The 24,755-nt window shown below is 40.4% G+C and overlaps 1 protein-coding gene across 1 annotated transcript; it reads right to left on the reverse strand.

Moving 5' to 3' along the window:
- Positions 1-14,471: 14,471 nt before the first annotated feature.
- SMCO2 (single-pass membrane protein with coiled-coil domains 2) lies at positions 14,472-24,518 on the reverse strand (the record flags this gene model as incomplete). The annotated part of the gene is given in 4 exon segments (XM_079937518.1): positions 14,472-14,641; positions 14,644-14,668; positions 22,422-22,536; positions 24,391-24,518. Coding segments are annotated over 4 exon segments (438 nt in total).
- Between the last annotated feature and the right edge of the window lie 237 nt (positions 24,519-24,755).

Below are 24,755 nucleotides of genomic sequence, written 5' to 3' on the forward strand. Positions count from 1 at the left end.
AACACGAGTTTCTTGAAGCACGAGTAGGTAGAAGCATGAGGTATAGAAAATGAGATCAGAAGAAAGTCAGTCACTCAAGTAAAACATAAAGCAGAAAGGGATGGACGCTGAGAGTCACGTGTAAAAAAGGTGGCGAGAGTCATACACAGAAAAGGTAGTCATCAGAACTATGGAGCAGTAGACACCATGAGGGTCGTGGACAGTAGCTGCAGAAGTAATTAAAAATATAACAACAATAATAAAAATGATGCTAATAGGACATACCAACGTCTGTGTGCCTCGTTCTACTTTCAATGCTTTACATATAGTAACTTCAACCCTGTGAGACCTGTTTCCATTTCACAGATGTGGAAACTAAGCCACAGAGAGTTTAAGTAACTTACCCAAGGTCACATGGTAGAAGGTAGCATGACTCAACGCACTTTGGCCTCAGAGTCTGTGCCGAGAGAAAAGCTGAGTTACAAGCATGATGGACACGTAGCGTTCCTGTTAAATCCTCAACCACGTGCAGGCTTGGGGGTCCAGCGATTCCCTGCATTTCCTTCATTCCCCAGGTACTCACACTAAACCTCCATCACCTGAAGTAACCTGAACACTTTTTAACTCCTCACCCCTTGAAGGAGCCTAATACCGTGATTTCAAGTGAGGTGATAAATGAGAGAGCATTTTACCTTCCCTGAAATAAGTGGGACAAAGTGAAGTGTTTTTATTCTGAAATGAGGTAGAAGTTCTGAAGACGTGGTCTGCTGGTCAAGACTGTCTCTACATCAAGTTCCTTTCATACGTCACTTTGGGCCAGCCTCTGTTTGTCTTGGTGGTATATTTTGCCACACGCTGGGGGAATTTCAGAATGTATTTGTTTTCAACGTGTAATGATCATTACATATCAATTAAATAGAATTATATTAATGACATGACCCTGTGCTACCTCATTCCTTCTCTAAGCAACTAGAATGAAGAGCCTATGATTATGGGGACAATGAATAAAAGCCAAAGGAAAAGGAGCTTGAATATTGTTTTATCTTTCTACCGCCTCTCACAGCAGCAGCGAGATCCTTTAGGGTCTTAAAGGAGTTTAGATTTATTCTAATTATAATGCGAACCAAGTCAGGACATATCTTACTACCATATTCTTGTTTCGCTAAAAACAAAACCTTCTCTCAGTCAACCCCAATTTGCTTTTATCGAATACATTTGTGAGAGTGACCACTGGTCCAAGGACAGGTGCTGCTTTCTTTTAGGATTCATTTACAAGAGTCCAAACTCTGCTATCAAAAGGGCAATCAGTGGGTATCATGAATCAGTGATTCCAGCATAACGTTAAGAAGAAAAGTGTTGGAGCCTAGATTCAACCCTGCCTTAGGAAAGATTGTGTTACCAAAAATTAAAATCTGTTGAAATCTTTCAGAAGATTAAGAACTTTATGTCTTGTACCAAAGATTATTTCCATATGATATTATTGTTTGAAAAATTATTAGTTGGGCATTTTACTTTAATCCATTCAAACCACTGGCTTTCGGAAGGTAATACATATGTCAAAGAAAATATTTCCTCCTTCCCAAATGCCACTCAAAATCCCCTTTCTTTACCTGCTAATGAGGATTAAATGTACAAGGATCAGCTGTATTTGTCTTGTCCTATTTTAGACATCAGGGTTGTGTTCAGTTGCCTTCTAAAGCTTTATTTATTTGTAGAATAAAAGAGTCACATGTGTGGAAATAATAACACTTTTGTCAGAAAGTCAGGCAGCAACACGGAAGCTCCAGGGGTCCATATGCCACTCTCAGGGGAGCATACTTCCTCAGGAGCAGGGAAGAGAGAAGGAGGGGGAGAAAGAAATTAGGGTCTCTGCATCAGAGACCCTAAGCCCATAAATAAGCAAATTATTAAATAAGCCACACTGTTCACCCCAGCAGCGTCTCTCAGCTCTGAGATGTCCCTGTCCCCTCCCCCCCCCACTTTCCCTCCCCGACACACACATAGACACTCTCCCCTCCCCCTAACTAATGGCTCATTGGCCATAAATAAAGAAAACAAACCATTCTTGTGATCCTGGGGCTCAACCCAGGCAGGACATTTAATGTGAAACTTTGAACACCTTTCTTGGTCACCCCTTCATGTTCTCTGAGAGCTTAGTCCTAGAATCTGATCTAATCTTCTCAGCAAACCTAAAAGTAAGTGCAATTACGATCACTGCTTTCCAGACAGGGAAACTGACATCTAGAATCAGAACCGGCTTCGTGGGTGGGAAGTATGTTCCCTGGCACTTAGAGGGGCCCTGCACTTGTTTAATGCTCCACTGTTGCCGTCTTGAAACATTTAATAATTTTTTAACGACGGGCCCTACATTTTCATTTTGCACTGGACGCCACAAATTATGTAGTTTATCTGGCCTAGAAAGGTTATGTAACTTTCCTAAGGCCCCTGTATTAGTTTGCTAGGGCTGCCATAATAAGGTTTCTGGGTGCCTTGGGCAGCAGGAATTTACTTTCTCACAATTTTGGAGGCTAGAAGTCTAAGATGAAGGTATTGGCAGGATTGGTTTCTTCTGAAGGCTCTCTTTTTGCGTTGTAGATGGCTGTCTTCTGTGTCTTCACATGGTCTTTGGGATTAGGGCCCACCCTAACGATCTCATTTTAACTTAATTACCTCTTTAAAGATCCTATCTCCAAATTCCCTCACATTCTGAGGTACGGTTAGGACTTTGGCACATGAACTGGGGAGGGAGCACACGATTCAGCCCATAACAGTCCCATAACAACCAGTAAGTAGAAGAACCACTAAGATTTGTTTCATTCACTCTGCTCTATTTGTCTTCACAAATACCTGTATGAATATTTATACTTGTATAAATATGTAAGAATGGCTCTTCTCACCACCAACAGGAAAAGCGGAGGCACAGAAAGACCAGTGCTTGCTATGGGGAAACAACGTGGCAGTACAGGAACTATATTAGTATAATGATAGCACTGGGTCCAAACGTTAGCCCTCCTGGCGCTGAATCTACTGCTGGGCCCGTACTGCCTTTTACAACCTGCACACACAGACACCACTGCCAGAAAAGACAGTCCCTCTCTACAATTATAGGTTCTTGGACGGTCTGCCTTTGGTAGATTTCAAAATAGCCCAGTGGACTCCGATTCTAGCCAGGGGAAAAAAAAAAAATCATTACTCTTCGGCGCACAAATTATACAAAGGCACCTCTGTGGAGTGCACCCAGCATGCCAGGGTGTAGCCTCTGTATCTCATTCTTTTGCTGGCTCCAAGCTGTAAGCATCCAGCAGTGAGAGGTGAGTTTGTGGAGATAGCCAGGGAGTAAGGTAACCCATTTAAATGATAAAACAGGTAGCCATTTCCAGTTTGGACGTGGATAGTGTTTTAACGTGAACAGCTCTGGAGTCTGGATGGGAGACCTGGGAGAATTATAATACAGAGTGGCAAGGAGGGGAGGCAGCAGATTTCTCCTTTCGAAGAAAAGGGTTCTTGGGTGACCGATGGGCAGGGAAAGACTTTGTTGTGCTTTGCTTCGCAGGTACAATGGGCGGGCGGGGGTGGGTGGTGGTGGCAGATCAGAGACAGAGTATACTCTGGCCTTAGATACTAACATTGGGCAAGTTACTTTACCTCTTCGAACCTCAGTTTCTTCCCTGCAACGTGATGCTTTAAAGTTCCAGTCTATGTCTCAAATTCAGTAACTCTTGTTGGGGTGTGATGAGTGCTATTTGTACAAATGAGAGCATGACATATAATTTTTTATGAAATTCAGTTTCCCGTTATTAAAATATGAAAAAATTCTTGCATCAGTGGGGAAACCAGACAACATCTTAACCAGCTGATGAACTTTATATGCCTCCAGATATGATGCTCTGAGAAGGACGCAACACCACTTAGGTAACATTCTGGCCTAAAATGCGTAAACTGAATCTAACCATGAGGAAACATCAAACAAACACAAACTGAGGACATGATGTAAAATAATTGGCCTACTCTTAAAGAATGTCAGTGGCATGAAAACAAAGAAAATTGAGAAAGCTGTCCAGATGAACAAATAAGACAAGTAATACCTGATCCTGGACTAGATCCTTCCTGGAAAAGAATTTCTATAAAGGACAGCTGACAAGATAAGAATATGGGTAGTAGATTAAAGTAATGTGTCAATGTTAAGTTTCCTAAATTTTTTAACCATACTGTTATAAAAAAAACACTTCTGAAAGAGAACATTTTTGTTCTTAGGGTATATACATTCAAATATTATAGAGTAAAAAAAAATGATATATGCAGACTTTCAAATGGTTCCGAAAATATATAGAGAAAGAGAAATTAAGAAAGCAAATGGTGGCAGAATGTTAAATATTGGTGATTCTGGGTAAAGGATATATGGATATTATGCATTCTAGCAAATTTTCTATAAGTTTGAAATTATTTTAAAATGAAAGCTTTTTAAAAAAGGTAATGCATTCTCACTGCATAAAATTTTCTGAAGAAGAAAAATCACTTGCAATCCCTCTACCCAGAGGGTAACTGTTAACCTTTTGTGTATACTGGATTTCTACTGAAGAAATTCACTGGTGACAGCTGGGCAGGGTAAGTGTTTTCTGTGCTCACAAGAAAAAGGGAGGGGGGAGGGTGGCAGATCAGGACCAGTAATTGGTTTGTTGGGGCCTGTGATCTGGTCTGGCCAAGCGTTTCCCAAGACGAAGTCCGCTGGGAGTTTCTCAGAAAGATTTTTTCCTCTGTTGTTTTCTTCTGTCGCACATTGTATCACGGGAAGATGTTTGAAGTAGCCATCTTGGGATTGTAAGGCGAAAGCCAAGAAAATATAAGATAAGGTGACTCAAAACACATCAATGAGCTTAATTATCCACCCTAGCTGCAGGTATTTCATCACATGAGGTAATAAATGTCCTTATTCTTTAAGCCAATATTATTTAGGTACACTATTGCAGACAAAAACCTCCCAACTGTTAAACCTCTACTATTAAATAAGACTATGCAACCATTTGCTTCACTCTTCTATCAATCACCTGTAGCAAAAGCTCTTCCAGGGCTTCCCTGGTGGCGCAGTGGTTGAGAGTCCGCCTGCCGATGCAGGGGACATGGGTTCGTGCCCTGGTCTGGGAAGATCCCACATGCCGCCGAGCAGCTGGGCCCGTGAGCCATGGCCGTTGACCCTGCGCATCCGGAGCCTGTGCCCCACAATGGGAGAGGCCACAACAGTGAGAAGCCCGCGAACCGCAAAAAAAAAAAAAAAAACTCTTCCAAGTGAAAAGAAGTCATGGGACCAAATCGGAATTTTGGGCGTGTGGCAAATTCCCCAGCCAGAAGCTAAAGGGAACACAGGCAGATTGAGACAGGCAGTGTGGGCTTCATGCCCAGAAAGAAAGAAAAAGGGAGGTCCAGCCCTACTCTCTGGTGCAGAGTGGCCCTGAGTATCAGAAAAAATTATTGGACTTTAGACTTGCTTTGGCTTCCTGAAGGGGATTCAGTGTGGAGTAGACAGTGGAGGAAGCAGAAAAGTTTGTAGTCCCTGGAGCAGCTCAGTAACTGTGCCTCACAGACAGGCTGGGTGAAGAGCGGGCCATTGGCCATTCCAAGACTATGTCAACCACCTTTGCATCAGCATGGCTCCTGGAAGTAGCGATCAGTGGGGGAGATGACTCCAGAGAGCGGCAACATGACAGGTGGTACGTGAAAGCTTCAGCACTGGTGGAAGCTGTACTTGACACAACAAATGTTAATTCCTTGGTTCATTACTAAACATTTATTGAGCACTTGCTATCTTGTAAGTAATCTACTAGATGCTAAATATACAGGGCTTAACATGGCATTGTTCCTTCCTCTTACAGAGCTTACAATCCAGTTCTGAGAGGCTGTGTGTTGCATGAAAAGGATGCAGGTATTAAAACTTAAATGGTTTCACCCTTCATGAAGTTATGCCAAAATTGAAGCTAATCTCCTAGGTAACTAACAGGCCTCCCTCACACACTCCATCCCCCATTGCAAACTAATTGTCCTGTGGACAATTTCTACCTTTCCCCAGTTCAGCTTGGCCATAGACCCGGGGACCCTTAATTTGAAGATACTGTCTCATTCAGTCCCAAACTAAGATGAGCAGTATAACCTTAGGCTAAATTTCACCAGCCAATGAATTTAATTTTGCTTCCTTGGGACTCAGTAAGTACTGGGTCATCTTACTACATTTGTTCAGTCTGCTCTCTCCTCTCTAGCCTAGCATAGTTGCAGGGTCTATATGAATGACTTTAGTCAGCATAACTGGGAAACCCACTTCCCATACATGGAACATGTTTTCCTCTTTTCCTTTTAATCCTTTATTTGGTGCAAGCCTCCCAGAGATCCGGCCCTTCTCCTTCCTCATGATTTCTTACCCCTTTTAAACTTTGGCTCTCTCACACACGATATAGCTTATTCCTCTTCAGCCTTTCAACATTCAGAGCAAAGTAATCATTCTCAGGAAATTTTTCTTAGTGATTATAATGCTAGTATCCCCACGTTCAAATGGACGTATTTTCTGATATTACACGTATAGATAATGTGGTGTCTATGAAGTCCCAGTTTAGCCTCTGCTCTTGTGGAAGTTACATTTCAATGGAAAGAGACAGATAAACAATAAACCTAATAAATGAATAAATTCTATATTATGTTAGAAGTCATGGCAAAAAAATAGAACAGAGAAGAGCAATGGTGAGGGATGGAATGGGGATGGGATGGGAGGACTGCAATTTTAAACGAGACTGTCATAGGTCTCATAGGTCATATGTCTCATTAAGAGGATGACATTTTTAAAAATTGAGGTATAATTCATAGCATAAAATTCACCATTTTAAAGTGTACAATTCAGTGGACTTTGGTGTATGCACAAGGTTATGCAACCATCACCACTATCAAATTCCAAAATATTTCTTCACTGTAGAAAAGTCCTGTACCCATTAGTAGTCACTGCCCACCCCCAGCCATTCATCTACCCTGTCTCTATGGATTTCCCTACTCCAGACATTTCATATAAATGGAATTGTACAGTAGGTGACATTTTGCTTCTGGCTTCTCCCACTTAGCATAATTTTTAAGGGTCACCTATGTTGTAACATGTATCAGTATTTCCTTTGTTTTTGTGGTTGACTAATACTCCATTGTATGCATATACCACGTTTTGTTTATCTGTTCATCAGTTGATGGCTATTTGAGTTGTTTCCACTTTTTAGCTGTTCTCAAATGCTGCTATGAACATTCATATACAGGTTTTTGTGTGGACATATGTTTTCAATTCTTTTGGATATAACCTAGAAGTGAAATTACTAGGTCATACGGTAACTCTATGTTAACTTTTGGGGGAACCATTTTCCTAAGTGGTTGTATCATTTTACATTACCATCAGTAATATGTCAGGGTTCCAATTTCTCCTCATCCTTACCAAAAACTTATTATCTGTCTTTTTGATTATAGCCAAGAAGATGACATTTGAGCTAAGATTTGAAGGCACTGTAGGAGTTAGCCATTTGGATAGTGAAGGGAAGAGACTGCCGGGCAGAGGGGCCAACCAGGGCAAAACCCTGGAGGTGAGTGTGCCTGATGTGCTCCAGGAATAGCAAGATGGGCAGTGAAACTGGAGTGGTGTGATCAAGTGGGCAAGGAGAGCAGGGTGAGGTGAGGGAGCTAATGGAAGGCCAAACACAGGTCATTGGAGGGCATCATAAGGACTTGGGCTTTTACTCTGAAAGAAATGGGAAGCCACTGAGGGTTTTGGAGCAGAGGGCTGATGTGATTTGACCTACATTATAACCATATCACTCTGACTGCTGAATTACATGTGGGCAAGGGTAGAATCAGGGAGACTCCAGGAGACAGTTGGTGGATGTTTGCAATAATGATGGCTTGCAGGGTAGTTGGTATCAGGGAGGTGGTGAGAAGTGGTTGAATTCTGCATATGTTTTAAGGTAGAATCAACAAGATTTTCTGCCAGACTGTGAGCAAAACATGAAAAAGAAAGGAGTCAAAATTTGTGGTTTTTTCATTTCTACTTCAGGATATAGTATATCAGGAAGTATATTCAAATTCATTTCTTCCCTATTAGATCAGACTCCAAATTCTTAATTAGGTAATCTCACATGTTTAAAAATATTGTCTATGATAATGATAATGATAATAATAATTAATAACACCCTACAACCTAATAAACATCAGGGGTTTCCCTGGTGGCTCAATGGCTAAGAATCTGCCTGTCAATGCAGGGGACACAGGTTCAAGCCCTGATCCGGGAAGATTCCACATGCCGTGGAGCAACTAAGCCCGTGCACCACAACTGCTGAGCCTGTGTTCTAGAGCCCGCAAGCCACAACTACTGAGCCCGCGTGCCACAACTACTGAAGCCTGTGCGACTAGAGTCTGTGCTCTGCAACAAGAGAAGCCACTGCAATGAGAAGCCCGCGCACCGCAACAAAGAGTAGCTCCCGCTCGCTGCCACTAGAGAAACCCCCGTGCAGCAACAAAGACCCAAAGCAGCAAAAAAAAACAAAACCTCAGGTCCTTTAATCCAACTATCTCATGAGGCAGATATTATTTTCCTCAATTTATACATGTGTAAACAAAGATGTGGTTAATAAATGACAGCTTCCCTAATTTTTGTCCCCCTTTTTAGGACCAACCAGAGAAAGTCAAACATGTACCCCTAACCATTATAGGATGCCCTGCTTCTGGTCAGCCCACCTGCATCTTCCTCAGGCCAACAGCCTTCAGTTAGGGCGAGCGTCCCCAACCCCCGGGCCACGGACCAGTACCAGTCCATGTCCTGTTAGGAACCAGGCCACACAGCAGGAGGTGAGTGGTGACCTAGAGAGCGAAGCTTCATCTGTATTTACAGCCGCTCCCCATCGCTCGCATTACCACCTATCTCCGCCGCCTGTCAGATCAGCTGCGGCATTAGATTCTCAAGGGGGAAGAACCCTACTGTGAACTGCACATGCGAGGGATCTAGGTTGCACCCTCCTTATGAGAATCTAAAGCCTGATGATCTGAGGGGGAGCTGAGGCGGTGATGCTAGCGCTGGGGAGTGGCTGCAAATACAGATTATCATTAGCAGAGAGGTCTGACTGCACAGAGACCACAATAAATCAATTGCTTGCAGACTCATATCAAAACCGTATCAGTGAGGGGCAAGTGAAAACAAGCTCAGGGCTCCCACTGATTCTGCATGATGGTGAGTTGTATAATTATTTCATTATATGTTACAATGTAATAATAATAGAAATAAAGTGCACAATAAATGTAATGCGCTTGAATCATCCCGAAACCATCCCCCACCTGCTGGTCCATGGAAAAATTGTCTTCCATGAAACCGGTCCCTGGTGCCAAAAAGGTTGGGGACTGCTGAGTTAGGGGGCACCTGAAGCCTTCCTCTTTTTCCAATATAAAGCTTTCCCACTCCTCTGCCTTCCTGAGTCTCTGTTGAAACACACGTGTTGGCAGTTGACTCCCTTGCTTTCTTTAGGAAGCTCTGAATAAATAGCCTTTGTTTGCCCTCATTTGGTCAGTCTTCATTTCCACAGGTATCTTCAGTCAAGTTTCCCTGAAGTGGACCTTGAAATGAAGACCTGAGTTTAGGTTTATTGGAGAATACTCTCAAGATCATCACATTTCAAGGGGATGGTGGGAACAGGACTGGAGAGAGGGAGAAATCGAACTGCTGTACGGTTACACCTTAACCGATCCTATGGGGAGCTCTGAGTCTGGGATGGCCCTTCGGAAATGTACCCTGGCCTGGATCAGTCACTGGATGCAAGAAAGGAGAGGAACTTTAGGTGAAGCGGGTCTCTTTGACCAAAGGTAATTGCAAGGGAAGATCCTAGCTGTGAGCTCTCGGCAGCCCGCGCTCTGGGCAGCCGGGGAACAGTGCTTGGATCCCGTTTGGGGTGGGGCTGTGAGGGTGTGGGAAAGGTGGAGACTGGCATACAGTTGACAGCAGGCCATGACCGTAACTCAACCTTGAACCCAAGTTTAAAGCTTTTTTCACTACAGCATAGCTGTCTTCACTCAAAAAAACATGACAAGTGGAGATTCTGTGACCCCTCATTTTCTTTCCTCCCAGCCCCAAATCAAGACCATGTTGTAAAGTGATTCCAACATTTTTTGGTAAGTGATCTTGAGCATAGCAGTTGACTCAGTTGAATACAGCATTTTAAAGATCTGAAATAAAACCAACCAAAGCAGTGAACTGAATTATCACACGTAGACATTTATATCATCTTAATATTACGGTACTTTACAAAGTGTTTCCCTCTCTCAGTAGAGAACATTGTGACATCCTGCTTTCCAGCTTGAGATGCTGACAAATTGAAAATAAATTGATGTGAAATAGCACCATTTCCACTTTAAGGGTATTCATCCCCCAGGGAAAATGATTCCCTCTTAGTGAAAAGCCTAATAAAGTGTATCTTGGAAGTTAGTAAAATATTAATTTATTCTTCAAAATAATCTAGTTCCCCTACCTTACTTCATCACTAGTGTCATATGATTCTTGCAAGACTTTTAGCTTTATTTGAGCTACTTAAACTCAATGTTTCTATTTTTGGTTTTACAAATAAATCAGCTGATACTGTATCCAGCAATGATCATTTACCGAAAGGTTATAAAAAACATACGCCAGGTTCTGTCTACAAATTGGCCTGAACAGTCTTTTTATCTGTAAACAAGTCTGTGACTTTTTTTAATCTGTCAGCATATTCTCTCACTATCACAAGACCTTTCAAATACATTACGCATTGTTCCCAGAGCTTTTGGCTTTTTTCCTTTCCGTGTGTCCTGGAAATTCCCTCCCCCCATATCCCGACTCCCCCTGCCTGCCCCGCAAATTTCCTAGCCTCTTGTTTAACCTTGTATGAGATCTCAGCCGAACTGTAATTCCAGGTAACTTTTGCCCGTAGCATAGCATGGTAGTTCTTAAACTTTGAGCCCCACGAAATGCTAGGGGAAATGATTAAAATAGAAAATATTAGAGATTCACCCTAGATCTAAAGATTCAGAATTTCTGGAGGTGATGCTAAGGTAAATGTATAATTAAAAGTCTCTTTATGGAATCCTGGTAGCTATCCCAGCTTTAGAGTCACTCACAAGCGTATTTCATACATCTGGCTACCGCTGTAGCTTGCTGGCTGTAGACTATCAGGACAAAAGTGGCATGTGGAGTCTATTCTTTTCTAAGGTTGGTGAATAATAGCAGTTTATGGAAGTGGAAACAATAGGCTGGCTTTTCTCAGCAATGATCCATTTGTATGTTAAGACCTATCAGAATGGAAACATTATAACTGCAAAGAACAGGGGCTGATCTGAGAACATTTTCTGTAGAAGAATTGGAAGGGCCTGGTGATTCCTGGAAGGTTAAAACAAAAAGATAGTAAAGGACCTGATGGTTATTTCAAGGGTGTGAGAAGATGTGGGGACACTGGGAAAATGGCTATGATGAAAATTTTTGAACAAATTTTGAATGTAACACTAAATGAGGTGATAGGGAGGCCACAAAGATAAGAGCACCTAATTTAATTTACTTCAACATGTATTTACTGAGTAATTACTGTGTGCACAGCATTGTCATAAGGTGTACCATGGCATGGTTCCCAAATTTGGGATCTGTATTAGATTCAGCTGGAGAGATTTTTAAAAATAAAGTTCCGGGCCCCATATTAGTTCTGCTGAATCTAAATATCTGGGGGCAGGGTTGGAAATCTCTACTGTTTAAAGCTCTCCAAGTGATTCTGATGCATCCAGTTGATGGACCAGAATGACGATGAAATGAACAAGGTCGAGTGTTTGTTTTAAAGGAATGTACAAACTATACTGTTGGTGGGAATGTAAATTGGTGCTGCCACTGTGGAAAACAGTGAGGAGGTTTCTCAAGAAACGAAAAGCAGAACTACCACATGACCCAGAAATTCCACTCCTGGGTATATACCCCCCAAAAACACTAATTCAAAGAGATACATGCACCCCAATGTTCATAGCAGCATTATTTACAATCGCCAAGATACGGAAGCAACCTAAGTGTCCATCAATAGATGAATGGATAAAGAAGACGTGGTATATATATATACAATGGAATACTACTCAGCCATAAAAAAAATGAAATTTTGCCATTTACAGCAACATGGATGGACTTGGAGGGCATTATGCTAAGTGAAATAAGTCAGACAGAGAAAGACAAATCAGTATTTGTATGATATCGCTTATGTGTAGAATATTAAAAATACAACAAACTAGTGAATATAGCAAAAAAGAAGCAGACTCATATAGAGAACAAACTAGTGGTTACAAGTGTGTGTGGGGGAGGGCATTATGGGGGTGGGAAAGTGGGAGGCACAAACTACTGGGTGTAAGATAGGCTCAGGGATGTATTATACAACCCAGGGAATATAGCCAATATTTTGTAGTAACTGTAAATGGAAAGTAACCTTTAAAAATTGTATAATTTTTTTTTTTTGGCCATGCCACGCAGGTTGTGGGACCAGTTCCTCGACCAGGGATCAAACCCCTGCCCCCCGCAGTGGAAGTGCGGAGCCCTAATCACTGGACTGCCAGGGAATTCCCCAATTTTTTTTTTAATTGAAGAAAAAAGGAACATACAAACTGGTTTGTTGAGCAATTTGCTCAGCCAAATTTCTTGATTCTGCCTTCTGTCCATGGCTCAAATTTTACTCATGCTGTTATTTTCTCTGAAATGCCTTTTCCTCAATCTCTTCCATGAAAATAGTATCTATCCTTCAAGACCTATTCAATGTGAGGAGAACTGAACTGCATTCCACACCTCCCTTTGTCAGCATCCTTCCAACCCCACATCCATCACCCACGCAAATATCATAACATCCACCCTTACAATATCTACCTCACCCATCAGCTCCTTTTTATCCCCATTCCCACCTCTTTAGCTCACCTGAACCACTGAATGGCCGTTTAACTGATCTCTCACAAACCATCTGCCCACCTACTCCAGTTCATTCTTCATGGTTCTACTAACCTTGCACAGTTCAATTATAACTATTTTTCATATTGCAAATAATGTTCACTATTTCCCCATTACCTACAAAGCTAGGGATAAAAATGCTCCAGTCTGGCTTTCAAAACTACTGTATCGATTAGACTTCCTTTTTAAATATGCTACAGAACCAACTCTGGCTACCTTAAGCAGAAAAAGACATGGGCTGGTTCACAAAATTGAACTTCCCATCATTTTCCTTCTTTGTATGATTGTTCTCAAAATTCTTATTCTTAGAGAATGTCTGATTCAGCATATCCCCAACTCTTGCTAATAGGAAGACAAGGAACATTCCTTCTTCTCGTTAATAGGAAGACAGGAACAGAGAACAATAGGAAGACTGAAAAGCCACCTATAACTATGCCCACTGAGAAAAGAAAGTTCTTTCAAAGCAAAATCAGGATGCTGTTACCAAAAGGAGAAATGAACGGTAGGGAGCAAGACCCAAAAATGTCCACTACATTCAAAATATGGACCCAGGGCTTCCCTCGTGACGCAGTGGTTGGGAGTCCGCCTGCCGATGCAGGGGACATGGGCTCGTGCCCCGGTCCGGGAAGATCCCACGTGCTGCGGAGCGGCTGGGCCCGTGAGCCGTGGCCGCTGAGCCTGCGCGTCCGGAGCCTGTGCTCCGCAACGGGAGAGGCCACAACAGTGAGAGGCCCGCGTACCGCAAAAAAAAAAAAAAAAAAAAAATATATATATATATATATATATGGACCCAATTTGACTGAATTAAAAATGGGGAGGAATTTTGTGCTTTCTTTTCTGAGACATCAGAGGTCAAAATGGGGGAAATAACCACCCATGAAAGCTAATGTCTGATAGTCTCAGTGTCCTTGGGGGTGGGGGAGAAGAGAGGCTAGTGGTTTGAAGGAAATGTTTTTAAAAATGCATGCAGGGACTTCCCTGGTGGCGCAGCGGTTGGGAGTCCGCCTGCCAGTGCAGGGGGCACGGGTTCGAGTCCTGGTCCGGGAGGATCCCACATGCTGCAGAGCGGCTAAGCCCGGGCGCTACAACTACTGAGCCTGCGCTCTGGGGCCCGCAAGCCACAGCTACTGAGCCCATGCACCACAACTACTGAAGCCTGCACGCCTAGAGCCCGTGCTCCACAATAAGAGAAGCCACCACAATGAGAAGCCCGTCGACACAACTGGAGAAAGCCTGCGCGGCAGCAAAGACCCAACGCAGCCAAAAATAAATAAATAAAATAAATAATTTTTTTAAAAAAAATGCATGCAAAGATTCAAGATGTCATTGTGAGTCATGAGGATAAAGATAAATTGTTTTCATTTTTTCTGTTATCAACCAATTTCCACATAACTACAATGTCCTTTGCAAAACACCCTATAGTGTTTTTTAAAAAATAAGTTTACGACTGTAATATAAGAACAGCCAGAATTTTATTAGGAAGAAAGTCAGTAGGGTAACAGTATCTTTAGGAGAGTAACAAGTCTTCCACTTCCAAATTCAAGAAAGGGGCAATAATCTCCCGCAGTTCCCACATTCTGCGGCACCCAAGCATTGTAGGGAGCACCTTTTCAAAAATAAACGTAGCATCAAAAAATAGTATGTAACACGAAAGTCCGGTGAAGGTGAGGACATAAACATGATGAAAATCCTCAGTGCACATTTCTTAGAAGGAAAGAAAAACATCTGTGTTAAGAACATTCTGAAGGATATAGAGAACAAATTAGTGGTTACCAGTGGGGAGAGGGAAGGGGGGAAGGGCAAGATAGAGATAGAGGTTAAGAGACACAAACTATTATGTATAAAATGAATAAGCAACAAGGATATATTGTATATTACAGGGAAATATAGCCATTATTTTGTAATAAATTTTAATGCAGTATAATCTATAAAAGTATTGAATCACTATATTGTACATCTGAAACTAATATAATATTATATATCAGCTATACATCAATCAATTGATAGATAAGTAAACAAACAAACAAATAAATAAAAGAATGCCTAGAGGGGTGGGATAGGGACGGTGGGAGGGAGGGAGACGCAAGAGGGAAGAGATATGGGAACATATGTATACGTATAACTGATTCACTTTGTTATAAAGCAGAAACTAACACACCATTGTAAAGCAATTATACCCCAATAAAGATGTTAAAAAAAAAAAAAAAAAACGTTCAGAAGAAAACCGCACTGATGTGACTCCTGGTTCCTCCACCCATGTAGCTCTATAAATTCAAGTAAGTAACTGAATTTCTCTTAAACTCTGTTGACATCTGCAAAAGAAGGAACTTGGAGTAGATGGACCTAAGTCCATCCTAGGGCTGGCACTGGAATTCTAAGATTCTAAAGCCATGAAACAATGAATCCCTGGGTTACTGTGAGGCTCTTTCCTTTGAAATACTCTTCTCACACTCTAGCAGTTATTGCCATCTCTACCTCACTTGGGAGGTATAGGATGCCTATTTGGGAGGAAATAAAGGCGCAGGCAGTTAGATTTTCCTCAGGGTACAAAATACCATGTGACAAGTGGAATTCAGCTCTCTCTATCAAGTTTTATCCCAGCACCAGACATGCCCTTTTTGTATTTTATTTATTTGCTTTGAAGTCCTTGCATTATTATTTTCTAATTATAAATGCAATACATGATTGGGGTAGAAGATCTGGAAAATCCAGAAGAACACAAAGAACAAAAGAAATGTCACAGATAATCCAGTTGCTTGGAGATAATTACCTTCTATAACAGGTTTCAGAAGAACAAATCTAGAGCACAGTTAAAGCTAGCCATGGATCTATGTTGTGACCCAACTCAGTGGATTCCATGAACCTGAGCCAAGTTTCTTGGCATTATTGCCACTGGCTATCTCTTGGCAGTTACACAAATCATTGCTTCTACTTCACACATTTATTAAAGAGCCAATGTTCCTAAAATACTCTATTATGAAGAGACTGTGATGGCTGCCAAGGTGAAGCAGAGATGTTCTGTCCTCAGGGAGCACTAAATCTAGATTTGTTCTTTCTTATGAAAAGAAAAATGACTCACTACCAAAACATATCTAGTAAATAAATACTGTCTTCCTAAATCCCAAAATTAATCATCTCAGAAATGCTAAGCTGGAACATTCTCAAAGAAACACATTTTAACATTAATTTTTTAAAAAAATTTTTTATTTGGCTGTGCCAGGTCTTAGTTGCCGCATGCGGGATCTAGTTCCCCGACCAGGGATCAAACCCAGGCCCCCTGCATTGGGAGTACAGAGTCTTAGCCACTGGACCACCAGGGAAGTCCTAACATTAATTTTTAAAAGAGAAAAATCGTTTTTTTCTAAATTACAGATAACTTGGAAAACAGAGAAATGAAAAAACTATAATCCCATCACTTTAATATAATCAGCTAAGTTTTCTTTTTTCTTTCTTACCTTTCCTCCTTTGATTTATTCATTCTTTCTATTTTATTTTAATTTTTGGTTTTTTCTTTTATTTTGTTTTTCTTTGGTTTGTTTCTCTTTTGGTTTAGAATGTGTCCTTCTAGTTTGCCCTTTCTTTCAATGAACACTTCAGGTATGGATGGATTCAGATCTATTTCTTGATACTACTGAATCACTTGATTTTTTTCTTTTTTGCGGTACGCGGGCCTCTCACTGTTGTGGCCTCTCCCGTTGAGGAGCACAGGCTCCGGACGCGCAGGCTCAGCGGCTATGGCTCACGGGCCCAGCCGCTCCGCGGCATGTGGGATCTTCCCGGACCGGGGCACGAACCCGCGTCCCCTGCATCAGCAGGCGGACTCTCAACCACTGCGCCACCAGGGAAACCCTGTGTGTGTGTGTGTGTGGTTTTAAACCACCAAGGCTAATTTGCCATAGCTGCCACAGGAAACCAATCGACATGGCTGGTAAGTATATGGACTAGAACTTGAACTAGGTTTTCTCATTCCAAAACCATGGAATTGTATTTAGGACTTGGGTTCAGGTTAAAGAATACCTAGTCCCTACCGTTGGCACTCTCACAACCCAGTGTCACCTCACCAGTGATGTAGGTTTATTATCACATTTACAGATGAAGAAATCAAGGCTAGATTTTCCAAGTATTATGTGACTCCACTATCTCTTAGCTACCTCTTCATGAATAAAAAGCAACCATCATTTCAATTTCTTTCCACCGTATCTTTGACCAGTATATTCAAAAGCAGCAGACACGCTGTGATGTGGAGAAAGACACCACACTGGAAATCAGAGGACCAGAGGTCTAAGTCCTGTCCTACTGCTGTGGATGTTGAACAAGTCACTTAACCACTGTAAAGCTCAGCTTCCTGGCCTGTAGTAAGAAAATTGGGCCAGATCATCTCTAGAGTTCTATGTCCAATAATTGATGGTGATATTTCTTATCTTTATCGGTCATTTCATGGTAATGGTTAATATACTGCAAAAGAGTCAAAAGGCAGGAAGTAGAAACAAAAAGAGTTTTTAAAATCTGCAGGACCGAACACATAAAGAAATGTGTGTGTTTTTAAAATAACAGACTAAACGTGTACTTGCACGAAATACACAGTCTAAAGGCATTCTTTTCCATTTACATGCAGTTCTTTGAAGAGCTCACATGTCTCCATTTGGATGTTTCCTAGGCACCACAAACTCAGAAAGTAAAAAATGGAACTCGTCATATTTCCCCTCTACCTTGTTCGGGTTCCCCACCCTTGCAAATGGTCTCCCTATCCATCCAGATGCCTCTGCCAGAAACCTGAAAGAAGTTCTTGAATTGCCACGGGAGACATTCTTTTCCCTCTTCATTACCTACGTTATATCCACTTTGTGCATATCCACTAATAATACCTGTCATTTAAATCGGTGTACTTTTTTCCCATCCCCCCAGCATCACTGCTCATAGCATCCCAGACAGGGCCCTACTTTGAGTTCTCCTCAGTTCTTGACTCCTGTTGATGTCCTGGCTTCCCATCTGCATCCTGCTCTGTCCCAACCTCAGTGTCCTGCCTGCCTGTCATGCCTTTTCCTGCACCCTTCCTCTCTCACAACACAGTTTCTCTTTGGCTTCATTATCTTTGCATGTGCTGTTCCTTCTTTCTGAAACGCTTTTCTTCCATCCAGCTCATCCTTCAAACCTCAGTTGTCACATCCCCAGTCTTCTCCCTGTACAGCCCTCCCTCCCGTGTACTTCATAGCTCATCTGCTCCTCTAGGATGGATCTTACACAGCCACGGTCTCGTCTGAGTCCCTCCTAGCGTGTGAGCTCACTGAGGGGAAAGGATTTTATATATATGTATCCTAGCACCTAGGGGATCCTCAGTAAGTGCTTTTAGAATACATAGGCTTCAGAAACAGGCAAATACATTCTGCTTGTGAGAGATGCAAACAAAAGCAGGAAATAGGAAAGTCTGTTCACTGACCTGGCATCCAAAATCGACACTGTATGTAGCAGTGCCAGGGATTAGCAATGTGAAACCAGAGCAAAGTATTCATTTCTAAGTATTTTAGGGGGCTTTGATGGGTAGACATGGCAGCTTTGGCAGTCTGGTTAAAAAGCCTATTTTGTTAATTAACCCAACAGTTTTTTCTTTACTCCTCTTAATTCTTTGTCCATTTTCTGGACCTGTCCTTTAAATCTTTCTCTTATAAAAGACGAAGATAAGATTATGCAAAGTAGAGACCTCCTGGTTTGTTTTCAGAGAATAAGAGAATAAGGTGTCTTCCTCAAGAAGTCATATATTTGTCCTTTTGTTAGCAGATAGCCAAATTTTTTAATAATTATTTGTTAATTATGTGATTGCCTATGATTTATTTGTATGTAATTGTAGAATTTTCCATACAAACAGACATGAGGAAATACAATCATAAATTTTAAAAAATATTTTGTTAAACCGTTATGCCCTGATTTGAAGTTTGTAAGAAATAGTCTATAACAATGCCTTATACCCTGAGAGTGTGGACTATTTGATAAACTCTTCCAGAGTGAATAATTTTATTATCTAATTAGACTTATTCTGTCCTAGGCCAACAAGTGATGATATCACCATTCACTGACTAACAGGATTCAGCAGGGTTCACTGAACCACAAGTACAGGGAAGTTGTCCTGGAAAAGTAGGTCTAATGGTAGCAGCCCTTACCTGGAGTCCAGGGACAAGGCCCCTGCAAAGAATCAGATGACACTATTTATAGAGTTACACCTTCAATTCATGTGTTCCCTAAGATCATCCCTACGATCACCTCAATTTCCCTATTTTCTTTTCCCATCCTAAGACTACTCTTCTAATTCAGTTCCTATTATTCTTTTTTTTTTATAACAAGTATCTGTCTGTCTGTCTCTTTCCACTTTTTGTCTTATTATTATCTATACTCCACACGTCTAACTCCATTCCTTCACACCTTCTATCCCCTTCTATTTCTTTTTTTTTTTCTTTTCCCTTTTTTGAGGTACGCGGGCCTCTCACAGCTGCGGCCTCTCCCATTGCGGAGCACAGGCTCCTGACGCGCAGGCTCAGCGGCCATGGCTCACGGGCCCAGCCGCTCCGCGGCATGTGGGATCCTCCTGGACCGGGGCATGAGCCCGTGTCCCGTGCATCGGCAGGCGGACTCCCAACCACTGCGCCACCAGGGAAGCCCCCTTCTATTTCTCTTGTTTCTTTTTTCCTTACTGCAGAGTCCTTGAAGGTAAAGTCCAGTTTGGGATATTCTTTGAGGACCTTTCCTTCTATGGATTGTAGAGTTAGCCATCCTCGTATCCAAAATGTATTCAGAAGAGAAGTAGACAAAGAGATGAATCCTGAGCTTCCATAGGGGGCTAGATAAGCCTAGGAAGAGGAAAAACCCACTCCATCATTTCTGTATGTTTTTCTGACTGGTTGAAATCACCTTCCTCTATAGCCAATAGCCTGGGGAATCTATGGGGAGATCTGTTCATCAATAATAAAAGGGGTCTTGGCCATGCATTTGCTTTCAACTAAATGAAAGCGTAAACCCTCTCCAGGACAATCTCAGGCATTTTGTCCAAATTTCTCCATTCCATGTCAGCTGGGTGACTGAATTTCAGACTGAGAGCGGTTCAGACGGAATTAAGAGTAAATGGGTGCTCACTTCAGCAGCATGTATACTAAAATTGGAACAATATAAGAATTAGCATGGCCCCTGCACAAGGGTGACATTCAAATTCGTGAAATGTTCCATATTTTTTGTGAAAGTAAAAACATCCCATTTTAAACGGCATCAAGAAGAATAAAACACCTAGGAATAAACTGAGCTAAGAAGGTGAAAGACCTATACTCTGCACACTATAAAAAAATTAATGAAAGAAATTGAAGATGATATAAGGAAATGGAAAGATATTCCATGTTCTTGGATTGGAAGAATTAATATTTTTAAAATGGTCATACTACTCAAAGCAATCTACAGATTTAATGCAATCTCTATTATTTAAAATACCCAGGACATTTTCCACATAATGAAAACAAATAATCCTAAAATTTATATGGAACCACAAAAGAACCTGAATTGCCAGAGCAATCCTGAGAAAAAAAGAACAAAGCTGGAGGTATCACCCTACCAGATTTCAGACTGTACTACAAATCTACAGTAATCAAAACAGCATGGTACTGGCACAAAAACAGACACACAGATCAATGTAACAGAATAGAGAACCCAGAAATAAACCCACACATCTATGGTCAATTAATCTATGACAAAGGAGGCAGGAATATACAATGGAGAAAAAACAGTCTCTTCAGTAAGTGATGCTGGGAAAATTGGACAGCTACATGTAAAGCAATGATATTAGAACATTCCCTCACACCATATACAAAAATAAATTCAAAATAGTTTAAAGACCTAAATGTAAGAATGGAAACCATAAAAGAGAACATAGGCAGAACACTCTTTGACATAAATTGTAGCAATATTTTTTTTTTGGATATGTCTCCTAAGGCAGAAGAAATAAAAGCAAAAATAAACAAATGGGACCTAATTAAACTTAAAAGTTTTTGCACAGGAAAGGAAATCATCAACAAAACGAAAAGACAACCTATGGAATGGAAGAAAATATTTGCAAATGATATGATCGATAAAGGATTAATATCCAAAATATATAAGCAACTCAATATCAAAACAACCCAATCCAAAAATGGGCATAAGACCTGAATAGACATTTTCCAAAGAAGACATACAGATGGCCAACAGGAACATGAAAAGATACACAACATTGCTAAATTATTAGAGAAATGCAAATCAAAACAACAATGAGATATCACCTCACAACTGTCAGAATGGCTATTATCAAAAAGTCTACAAATAACAAATGTTGGTGAGGATATGGAGAAAAGGGAACCCTTGTACATAGTTGGTAAGAATGTAAATTAGTGCAGCCACTATGAAAAACAGCATGGAGGTTCCTCAAAAAACTAAAAATAGAACTATCATACAATCCAGCAATTCCACTCCTGGGTATATATCCAGAAAAAATGAAAACACTAATTCAAAAAGATACATGCACCTCAATATTCATAGCAGCACTATTTATAATAGCTAAGATATGGAAGCAACCTAAGTGTCCATCAGCATGAATGGATAAAGAAGATGTTGTGTGTATATATATATATATATATATATATATATATATATATATATACACACATACACACACAATGGAGTACTACTCAGCTGTAAAAAGAATGAAACTCTGCCATCTAAAGCAACATGAATGGATCTACAGAATATTATGTTTAGTGAAATAAGCCAGAGAGAGAAAGGCAAATACTGTATGATATCACATGTGGAATTTAATAAACAATACAAACAAATGTATATAGCAAAACAAAAAGAGACTCACAGATGTAGAAAACAAACTAGAGATTAAATAAAAGGGGGAGGTACAAATTAGGGGTAAGGGATCAAGAGATACAAACTACTATGTATAAAATAGATAAGCAAAAAGGATATATTGTATAGCACAGGGAATTATAGCCAATATCTTATAATAACTTTTAATGCAGTATAATCTGTAAAAATACTAAATCACTATACTGTACATCTGAAATTAATATAATATTCTAACTCAGCCATACTTCATTTAAAAATGAGTAAATGGATCTCTCTAATGCATCTATTGGAAGACAATCTGCAATCCAGGGGGCAATTCTACATACAGTAATTTGCTCTGAGGTAAAAAATGTCACAGTTATTTCACAAATCCCAAGGACAAAAATAAGGTAATGCACAATTCTTTGTATGGGAATACTAGTAAGTCCCTTGTGTAATAACAGCAGGCTTCAGAGGAGAGAATGCCTCCATCTTGATTTTAAAGCCCTGAACATCTCACACCTATTATGAGGAAACCTTGTGATAATATCCTTGCTGCTTTGAGATATGAAATATGAAGTTCCTCTCTTCACCCACTGTGACATTTAAGTCTGTCCCTTACCCATTTTTTAGTCTCCAAATCATGAAGGAAGTCAGTTTGAGAGTTTTCAGAGAAAATGTCCTCATCATCTGATCTGTCCAAGATGTGGTCCATTTTGGTAAATTCCCTTAGCAAACTGTAAGGCACACAACTGAAAAAGATACTGTTATTATGTCTTCGGTCTATAGCTTAGGCCTGCCCTAAACTTCTCTAGAGGGAGAACACTGGATCTTTCCGGCCCCAAAGAGCACCTGGTACTCTTGTACTGATTTCATTCTGTGTGAATAATGTCTAGTGTAGTGCATTACACGAGATAGGAATAGAGAGGCTGGATAAATATTTGTTGACTGAATCAATAAATGATTCAAAGTGAGATTCTGAATTCTGAAGCCATTGCAGCTCTTTGTGTGTATATGCAAATGCGTGTGTAAAATAAACAAATAATAAATAAATATGCTTCTTTAAAAAGTAGAGTTAAAAAAGTGTCATATGCTTCAAAGGAAAGGAGTAAGTCTGTGCTACCATCATGATTTCTAGACCCAAGACGTCCTCCTCCCAACATTTACTAGTTTCTTCTTTATTCTTCCACAGAGATTCTATGCATAAATAAGCAGCTATGTTTATATAAATATATACATGCCTTTTTAAATACAAATGAGAGGATATTATCTTGGAGTCCATTTCATATTAATACCTATAGAGCTGCCTCTTTTTAAAAATTGTTATATGGTATTCTATCATGAGGCTACATCATAATTTGCTAATCAGTTCTTTATTAATGTTTATGCACACTGTTTCTAATCCAATGCTACTGCAAACAATGCTGCAGTGAATATCCCCACATATCTGTGTGTATATGTACAAGAGTCTCCATTGGATAACCCTAAAAATAGAATTGCTGGGTCAATAGATACGTATATTTTAAATTTTTGATAGATTTTACCAAATTATGCTTTGAAGAGGTTAAATCCATTTACACTTTCAGCAAAAATGATGAGACTGCCTGTTTTCCAACTCCTTTTCTGAAACCACGTGTTAGAAAAGTTTTTGATCTTCGCCAATCTCGTATGTTTAAACTGGTATCTCACTATAGTTTTAATCTCTTTTTATGAGTAAGGTTGAGCATCTTTGCCCGTACGTATAAAACTCATTTGTACTTCCTTTGCTATGATAATCCCTTGCCCATTCCCTATTGGACTATTATTTTGCTGGGCTGCATATATGTGTATAGCTGTGCACACACACACTCACACACTCAAGTATACTTTTAAATGAATTGCAATATACTTGTGATGGAGGCCTAAGGCAGTGGTTTCCTATATGTGGGTCTTGAACCCTGAGTTGGGGGACATTCTATACCTACCCTGATAGACAGTGGTCCTGGAAAGTATATAGATTTCTATAGATTCAATAAATACTGCTGAATGTTTCCAAATGTATATGCTACTGTTATTAATAAATTATAAATGGATTTAAAAACATCCTTGATATCATAGTAGCTTTTTTGACATATGAGGGGTTCTGGAAAATCTTTTCCTTTAGAAAAGTTCTTCCAATTTAAAAAGGTTGTTAACCATTGGTTTGTATTAGTATACATTTTTATCATGTATTAACAAATGCATAAATACTTAACAAATATTTATATGAATGTGTGTTTCCTCTACTCTAGAAACCATATTAAATGGTTTATATCTTTAGCAGGTGAAGATGATGAAGGAACAAAACAATCAACGTTTTTTCACAAATTGAGACGAGCATCTTGACCATTCCTAGTCAACTGATATCTGCCTAATTTATGACCATAGGTCCCTTGACTATCTCACAGGACCTACCACACTAGATATTCGTGAGATCAAAATTAGAAGCATTATAGAGAAGAATGTCAACCCCAACCCTGAACTTGGAAATCTTGTCATGCGGTCCTACCAGGCTGAGGAAGTCTCCAGACAGGACCCCAGAAACTGCCCCTGGGAGCTCAGCCCTGACTTACTTCTGCATTGCACCTTCGGCCACGTCGATGTTTTGGAGAAAGCCATTGTTTTTCTCTGTCAATTCTTGCTCCTTCCCAGCTGGCTTCATCTGCAGAACCATCTTGACACTTAGCTTCGTGAGAGCCATTTCTTCAGCACTGCAGGGGCAATGGTATATTTCTTTCTATTTGTAAATTGATGTTTGTTTTACTCTTTTCCTATCGTTGACAATTATTTCTAATTTCTCACTGCTGTAAACAATATAGTAATGAATATATTTGTTTAGGAATTTTCAGTGCATTTCAGTGCATTCAGTGTATTACTTACTTAGAATACTTCCCTAGAAGTGGAACTCCTGGTAATATGATATACTGATTTTTAAGGA

Source organism: Stenella coeruleoalba, assembly GCF_951394435.1.
Source record: "Stenella coeruleoalba genome assembly, chromosome: 11".
In the NCBI taxonomy this organism is placed as follows: domain Eukaryota; kingdom Metazoa; phylum Chordata; class Mammalia; order Artiodactyla; family Delphinidae; genus Stenella; species Stenella coeruleoalba.